The sequence below is a fragment of the Onychomys torridus genome, chromosome 1 (genome assembly GCF_903995425.1).
Source record: "Onychomys torridus chromosome 1, mOncTor1.1, whole genome shotgun sequence".
Taxonomy (NCBI): domain Eukaryota; kingdom Metazoa; phylum Chordata; class Mammalia; order Rodentia; family Cricetidae; genus Onychomys; species Onychomys torridus.
In genome coordinates, this window is record NC_050443.1 from 108,963,238 (window position 1) to 108,972,222 (window position 8,985).

The 8,985-nt window shown below is 47.0% G+C and overlaps 1 protein-coding gene across 1 annotated transcript in view; it reads left to right on the forward strand.

Moving 5' to 3' along the window:
• Positions 1-952: 952 nt before the first annotated feature.
• Positions 953-8,985, forward strand: part of LOC118577397 (deleted in malignant brain tumors 1 protein-like) — a 111,921-nt gene continuing 103,888 nt past the window's right edge. The window contains exon 1 of the mRNA XM_036177545.1: positions 953-1,016. Within this exon, the coding sequence (XP_036033438.1) occupies positions 953-1,016 (64 nt within the window). The remainder of the gene's footprint in view (positions 1,017-8,985) is intronic.

Sequence of the window (8,985 nt, forward strand, 5' to 3'; positions counted from 1 at the left end):
GGCCTATGCTGGTTAGTTTTTTTATCAACTTGACACAAGCTACAGTCATCTGGGAAGAGTGATCCTTAACTGAAAAAATAAATGTATTCATCAGATGGCCCTGTAGGCCAACCTGTGGCGGCATTTTCTTGATCAATGATTCATGTGGGAGGGCCCAGCTCACTCTGGGTGGTGCTACCCCTGGGCAGGTGGTCCTGAGTTGTATAAGAAAGCAAAGCCAGTATTTTGTTATGCCCCATGCTTTCAGGTCCTGCCTCCAAGTTCCTGCCCTGCTTGAATTCCTGCCCTGCCTTCCCCCAATGATAGACTATCAGCTGTAAGATGAAATAAACTCTGTCTACCCCCAGTTGCTTTGGGTTACGGTGCTTATAACAGTAATAGAAAGCAAACTAGAACAGGCCAGTGGGCGGATTCAGACTGGACTGCAAGCAATCAGAACCAAGGCAGAGTATTGTTAAATGCACATGCTTAATGAGTGCTATGGGAATTAGAAGCTGGAGTAAGTGTAGGTAGCTGAAGACTAATGGGGAAGTTAAAGAAAAGGAGAAAGAGGTAGGATGTGGGCACTGAGTGATAAATAGGATTCTAGAGGCCTCTTGCATTGGGAACAGCCATATGCTACAGGAAATGACACCCTAGGAGGCTCTAGACTCCTTCTAGCTTCTCTCCCCGAGGGACTAGAGGCTTCTATCTGCCAGGCCAGGTGCCAGCCCACCGTTTAGCACTGACTTCCAGCTGCTCTAAAGGCATGTACCTAATAGTTCAAATCACTCCTGCTCCTCAAAGCAAACACTCAAGACGCCAAAGCAAATGTGTTGCTGTGCCCTGTGCTGGATGCCTGCCAATTAAGCTGGAGAAGAGCATCAAGTTGCCAGGCCACTCCCACCAGGGAGCCTGGAGAGAATATAAGGCTGGAACTTGAGGCTAGCCAGTAGCTGGAAGCCCTCCCAACATGGGCCGCCACGCCCGCCTACTTTGGCTGCTGTTCTTCCACAGTGTGATTCTACCTGAAGCAGGTACCCAGCCAATGCCCCAGGGCTCTTTACACAGCTAATGCCTTGTGACAAACTGGAAAGAGAAAGTGTGGTTCTATCTGTCCCCTGTCCTCTGATGTACCAGCTTAAAAGTAAGCAAGGGAGTGGTTGCTCTGGTTAACATAATCCGTCCACTGGTGAGACGCCGTTGCAGTGATGAGCTGCACACCACCTTGATCCGTTTTATGGAAGTTGAGTCAAATATTTCATGGAAGATTTGTTTTTTGTGAACAAAGCATCAGCCAGTTTATTGTTTTCATAGACTATGGCTCTGTTTGCAGGATTCTGGAGGGAAACAGAGAAGAAGGGCTATTGGCCAAGATGAGCCAGTGAGGGACTTTGAAGTGTTCTTTGGTTCATGTGTTCACATCTTGGTGTTTAGCACTCACTAAGAATATTGAATTATAGTTGGCATTTCTTTTCTAGTGTTGGATGGATCTGGAAAATGTCCATAAAACATCCTGGCTTGAAATATTGGATATGACATAAAATGATCAGAACTTGACTTATAAAGATTTCTTTTCTGAAAAATCTGTACTTTATGAAAACCAGGTTTATCCCTTTGATATTCTTCGTTTTTTAATGTGTATTTTCTACAAGTCTGCTTAAGAAACTTTTAATTTAATTTGAGACTAAACTAACTTGAAACATTCACATAATTCATGATTACTTTTATCATTGTTCAGTGGCTTTGGGGGAAAATATTAAAGTCTTTTATTGTTTAGTTTTCTCACTTGAGTATAGATGAGAAAGTAAACAAATGAATATTTGGAAATATTCCTAGAAACAAATAACTTGATTATAGATAATTGTATGCATATATTCCTTGAAATAGTCCCACTATTGAAAAACAGATAAGTTGTACTAGGGCATAAGGAAGAATTTAATGATTTCTTGGATGCTTTGTGCCTTCTTTTTAGTCTACGTGTCCTAGAATATTTGAGCCTGGGAATGCAGACTAGAGAGGCAAAGATCAAGAGCAGCAGTTTTCAACCAGGGGTTTGAAGGACCCTTTCATAGAGGTCGCCTAAGGCCGTCAGAAAGCATAGATATTTACATTACAATTCATAACATTAGCAAAATTATGGTTATGAAAATAATTTTGTGGTGGGAGTCACCACCCTGTGAGGAACTGTATTAAAGTGTCACAGCATTAGGAAGGCTGAGAACCATTGTTCTAGAACGTTCAAGCTCTAACGAGCACTTTCTAGCCCCAGGAACTTGGGGTAAGTTTTGAATCCCCATGCTGCTGTGCCTCTCAAAAGAATATGATGTATGAGGTGTTCAGGTAGATTTAATAAAATGATGTTAGTCAAAGTTTTGGAAGGGTCCCTCAGACACAGAAAGTGGTCAATCAATCTAACTGCTGTTATAGATGCTGTATATTACAAATTGTACATCTCAAATGAAGAAATACAATTGTTGAATCTCTGAATGTGACACTTAGCCATAACAACCCCATTCTCCAAGTTCCCCCGAGCAATCAGGGTAGTCTCCCCCTTCAATATTTGAGTGGCTCTTTTCTTTCTTTCTTCTCTGTTAGTTGTGTGTATTTGTCTGTGTGGGCGTGTGCACCTGAGTACCGTGCCCACAGAAGCTAGACAAGAGGTGAGGTCCCCTGGAGCTGGAGTTGCAGGCAGTCATGAGCAGCTCAATGCATGTGCTGGGAACTGAGCTCAGATCTTTGGCAAGAGTAGTATATGCTCTTGACTTCGGAGTCACCTCCCCAGCCCCTCAGTAGTGATTTTCAAGTAATAGATTTAACTGTCAAGATATAGCAGAAAAAGAACTTTTCCTTATTTTCTCCATGAATAATAAGCTGTGTTGTTCATGGTAAGCACTGAGGATCTGTGTACTACGCCAATGGCATGTGGGAACTGATGGTGTTTCCTGGGACATAAGAACTTTTGGAATGTGCTGGGAGAATTCAGAGTTCTGTTTAATCATTTTAGCTCCACTGTGGCAAAGATGATGCTGAGGTTAAGTGTATTCAAAGAGATAGTGTTGGCGCTGGGGATGCCAACCTAAGCATGGGTGAAAATGACTACTGACCCAATCCAGAAGGTGCCCAGTGAGATCTGCCCCTAGCCACAGTGGGGGCTACTTTTGGGAGTGCTCCTGGGGTATGACCAGGTCCTGGTCCTAACTTTCCCTGAGTTCCACCTTCCATCACACTGAAACTCAGGTCTCAGTAAGAAAAGTCTGTCCAGTGATGGCTGTGATTCTGCACTGGTGGAAGCTGGCCACAGCCTTTGGCTCTCTTCTCTGCCTTGCTTCTGTCTTCTTTGAAGTTTGCTGAATTCCCCCTAAGTGCTAGAGCTGTCTGCCATATTCAGCCAACACCCTGCTCTGTGGCCTCATGCTGCAGCACGGCTCCTAGCACCCACTTAAAGACACTGAGGAAATGAATGGGAAAGCAAGAACATTGTACCCTGAGCCCCCTTGGCCCACAAGCTTCTCCCAAAACAAAATTAAGAGGATTACGTGTGTTTTGTTTTGGGTTTCACCCGGGTTCTGCAAATCTAAGGATATTTAAGCAGCTCAGCAGATCTGGTAGACACTACTTGCAAGTCCCTGGTATCCACAGGGCTGGTTTTACCTCTAGCCCCTGGTGCCCCCTTTATCTTTGTACCCTTTGCTCCCTTCCTGTGCCTGCCCTTGCTCTTGCTGCATCTCTCTGCTGACATGTGTAAGTCATTTACAGCTTTCAGGTGGGGGTGCTCTTGAGCTTCCAGGAACCAAGGATTAGTCACATGATATGGCTCTGCCAGGCTCCTAATGATTGCACCAGAGCCTATTAGACAATGGGGTCAGTGTGACCTTCCAAGAACAGCCACCCAGGGACACAGTCCAGCTCCCCGAAGGTCGTGTACCGATAGAAGAGATTTGTGGAGCTTGCAGATCCCTGGAGCCTTGGGTGTTACTGGGGCAATTCACATGAAAAGGACAAAGGACAACTTGGTGGCCACCTGAGAAGGCTGTTGCTGGAGATGTAGGGTAGGCCAGTTCTAACACAATGGGTAACTCCCCGCTTTAGGACTCAGGTGCTGTCTGATGAGTCTTTGGAAGCCAATGGTCTGCTAAGAATATATTCCAGGGGTTATCTGATATTCAAAAAGTACGCTGGGTCCAATGCAGAAGGTGGGTGATAAATGGCTGTTAGGGGATTACAAATAGCTCAGGATGGTTTTGAATCTTGATCTGCAACCTTTCGACTGTTCACAGTCATGAAGCTCTAGCCAGCCTTGTGGTCTCTTCAACACAAGTGTCCTTATTTTTCTGGAAGCTTCAGCTCACAACGCTCTCCAACTTAATTAGGAACACAGTCTCTACAAAGCCACTGTGGTCAACTGACTCTCCTTCCAGCTACGCTGCTGAAGGGTGCCCACCTGCTGTCCCATGCAGCTCTGGTCAAATGCTAAGCAAATGTCACCTACCCTGCTGAATGCAGTGAGGACCTGGGATATAAATACTCACCCTTACCAAACACTCTCACATACTGTTTTAGTTAGGGTCTGTGATGAACACAATGACCAAAAGCAGCTTGGGGAGGAAAGGGCTCATTTCATTTCGAGTTCCAAATCACAGTTCATCACTGAAGGAAGTCAGGGAAAGAACTCAAACAGCGCAGAAACCTGGAGGTAGGAATGTTTGCAGAGGCCATGGAGGAGTGCTGCTTTCTATCTTGTTCATCCTGCTTTCTTATAGAACCCAGGACCACCAGCCCAGGGGTGGCCTCACCCACAATGGACTGGGCCCTTCCCCATCAATCACTAATAAAGAAAACACTCTGCAATTCTGTATATGACCCAGTCTTATAGATGTAAGTTCTCAGTGGAGGCTGCCTCCTCTCAGATGATTGTAGCTTGTATCAAGTTGACATAACTAGCCAGTATGCATGCGCGTGCGCGCGCGCACACACACACACACACACACACTCTCATCCTCACTTTCTTTCACACATACTCGCACATAATCATTCATTCATATCCACACACTCACACATACACTTTCATCATACACAACACCACAACTGGCCAACTTGCTTCAAACACTTTCCTCCATGTCCTCTTCCTAAAGGAATGTTGCCTTGTCGTCCCACCCACTCTTCTCAATCTTATCCTCCTTCTTGGGGTATCTGTTATCTCCTTGCCCAGTCCTCCTTAAATCTTCCCAAATTCCTGACTCCTTAATTCATGTTTCCAACTAATACTTCCCAAACACAGCAAATCAAACAGGCCAGACACCGTTTGTCCCCAGTGCTGGCTGCCCTGGAGTTCTGTAGAAGAGGCGTGGGGACAGCTTGGGGCTGGGATGCATAGAGTTGCAGTGTGTCTTACCTGAGACTGGGAGATTGTCAGTGTTCCATAAGAAAGATCAAGAGCTGGTGGAGCTCAGTGGTAGAGTACAGGCTTGGCCTGTGTGTGGCCCTAGGTGCAGACCCCAGCAATAGGGCCCCTCTCCCTTTCAGAGACCTGTCATAGCATGCAGGGAGGTTGAGGCAGGACTGTAAATCCAAGGCCAGTCTGGGCTGTTTGGTGAGACAGTGACTCAGGGAACAAGCAAACAGAAGGTACTCCCTTCAACCCCCCTGCTGTGGGTCCCTGGGGTCCCTCTCTCCCACAGCCTTTCTGGCCTCATGGTCATAGATCCCTGCTCCCCTCACCTCCTAACCCTTGTCTCTCCAACTCCTTCCAGGCATTAATCTTTTTAGGGGGAGGTGGTTGCTGGCCTTTCCTTACTGAGCTGATGGAATCTGTTGGTTAGCATCTGTGAGCTTGGGTAATTCTTCTTCCGTGGCCCTGTGGCCTGCCTCACCTCACACTGGCCCCTCTGATCACTTGCCTCCAGTGGTTCAATCTGCTTCCCGACCTTTGCCAATCATCTCTAATCATAATACCCATCCTCATCTCCAGCTTTACCGGTGTACTCTACCTGGTACCAGCTCTACACCCCACGCACAGAACTCAGCCCTGTGGCTGCGCTCTGGATCTGTCTTCTCCCTCCCCTCCGTCAGTCAGTCCCACCCCTGCCACCGGGGGCAGCTCTTTCCCACTCTTCCTTTCATTCCCCTGCTGCCACCACTGGAATCTGTCCCCTCCTTCCCGCCTCTAAGCTCTCCCACCTTGAAGTTCAACCTCTTTCTTCAACTCCTTTGGCTTAACACTAAACCCCCTCCCCAACCTGCCTCCACTTACCTTCCAGCGCTACTCAATATTCCACTGATCACACTCCAGATTCCCAGCACAGCAGACTTCACAGCCTCAGGAAATGTATTTGAAGAATCTGACTGACTGTTACTAGGGACAAAGTGGTCCTCCTGCCCATTCTCACTCATACAAACAGCCTGTCTGGGATCCCAGGTTTGGCAATGAGCAAAGGGAAAATAAGGCCCATTTTGTAGGCATGAATAACTGCATTTGAAACTGCCTTGTTTGGGGAGTCAACTTTTTGGAAGCTTGCTGGGTGTCTTCTCCATGTCCCCTGGGCCACTGGTTCACTGATTATCTCAGGGAACAGATGATGTCTGTGTGACCTTTGGGTCAATTTGTGTTATCTCAATCAGTTTGTCCCCTGGAGTCTACAATCACAGCCATCAGCTGTGAGTCGGTCTGCTCTGAATGGCTGGGAAGCTGTGTTCGTATGTGGGAATTGTAATAGTTCAAGAGAAGAGCTAAGCCAGGCGGTGGTGGTGCATGCCTTTATTCCCAGCACTTGGGAGGCAGAGGCAGGCGGATCTCTGTGAGTTCAAGGCCAGCCTGGGCTACCAAGTGAGTTCCAGGAAAGGTGCAAAAGCTACACAGAGAAATCCTGTCTCAAAAATAAAGAGAGAGAGAGAGAGAGAGAGAGAGAGAGAGAGAGAGAGAGAGAGAAGAGCTAGAGATGGACTGGATTTGGATAGAACAGCCTACCAATAAGATGGGGGCTGGGAAGGAAGCTGTGGTCTAATTACAGAGAGTTTTTAAGCCCAGGCTAAGAACTTTGATCTTTATCGAGCAGATAATTAGGAACTAGTACTGTCATCAAAATGATGCTAATGTGCATCATTTTTATGAGTAGGCAGGTGGCATGGACTAGAGTGGAAGAGAAATTAAATTAGGGAAAGTGATAGAAAGAATGGCAGTTCACACAGATAGACCCACAGACAGACAGACAGAAACACATACACACACAGACACAGACACACACCTCCTTACTCTGATGGCCATGTGTTCATACCACAGCAGTAGAGATCCTTTCCTTCCTTCCTTCCTTCCTTCCTTCCTTCCTTCCTTCTTTCCTTCCCTCCCTCCCTCCCTCCCTCCCTCCCTCCCTCCCTCCCTCCTTCCCTTTCTTCCTTCTTTCCTTCCTTCCCTTCCTTCCTTCCTCCTTCCTTCCCTTCCTTCCTTCCTTCCTTCCTTCCTTCCTTCCTTCCTCCCAGTCTTCATCCCTCTGTCCTTCCTTCCCTCTCTCCATATCTTTCTTCCTTCCTCCTTCCCTACCTACTTAACTATCTCCCTCTCCCCCTCCCTCCCCTCTCTTTTCCCCTCCCTCCCTTTTTTCCTCCCTCCCTTCCTCTCTCTCTCCCTCTCTCTCTCTCTCTCTCTCTCTCTCTCTCTCTCTCTCTCTCTCTCTCTCTCTCCAACCCTCCCACCCTTTCTGCTTTCCCATGACCACCTACAAATCCAGGTCACGTTGCTGGGCTTAACTAACACACATTAGACAGTTTCTAATGAGATGATGAGTACATAATACTTTCAAAATGTTGAATCTAGGTTTGGTGCACACTCTTTTAATCCCAGCAGCTAGGAAGCAGCGGAAGGCAGATCCCTATGTGTTTGAGGCCTGTCTTGTCTACGTAGAGTGTTCCAGGTCAACCATGGCTCCACAGTGAGATCTTGTTTCAAAAGAGAGTAAAGGCCTAAAATATGCACCAAGATTTAATATTATTAATGAAAAGTAATTGGTGCCAGGCATGGTACCAATCTCAGCACTTAAGAGGTTGAGGCAGGAGGATGGAGAGTTAGAGGCTGTTCCAGACTGTCTCAAGGGAGGTGAGGAAGACTGGGTAAATGGGAAGTGAAAGACCTGACCTGATGTCGTGGCATGTGAGGTCTGGAAGGAGGAGAGTCAGAGCCAAAGCCAAGCCATAGAGTGTGGACAAGAGGAAGAGGATCCTTGGGAGGCCAGACACTTCAGAGGCTGAATGTCTTCCAGAACCAACCATAGGCACCCCCTGCACATGCTTCTCTGTGTTTTTACTTTTTCATCTGTTACACAGGAGTGCAAATGATGGTAGAGTGTCTCCGTGTCAGCTCAGAACAGGAAATGGGCAGTGCTTAGACACAAAGAAGCACACCATGAACACTGAAGAAAGGCCAGCAGTACCTTAGAGGGTTCTGTAGTCTCTGGCAGCCTAACTCCTACCTCTGCTCAGTGGGGCTGTATACTGCCTCACATGGTTGTTCATCTGTGAGAGGACAGAGGACTGGGTCACCTTTGATCTGTGCCAGGCCATGATCCAATGCTAAAGACAGCAGGCTCAAGCCATGGACACCTGGCCATTAATTAGGCCATTGTAAAATTACCCTGACCCAACAGTACCATAGGCCTGGATTCTTTGTGGTCTACTGAGCAGGGAGCCACCTCCTTCTGAGGGCTAAAGCAGAGGTATGGGCTGAATGACAGGCGGTCTCACCAGGGGGACTGCTGTGGGGACAGCCCTGGCTTGTAATTAATGATGTTAGAGAAAAGTTATTGCTCCTGTTACTCCTGGACAGGAAGAGTCAGGAATCAGTTTCAACAACAACAACAACAACAACAACAACAACCACAACAACAACCACCTTACTATATTTATTCTGAGTAGAAGCCAAATACCTTCTTATTAGCCAAGTCTACCTTTAAAAGACAAAAACCAGGGCCACACCTTTAAGCCCAGTGGTGGAGGCAGGGGCAATTCTCTCTCTTT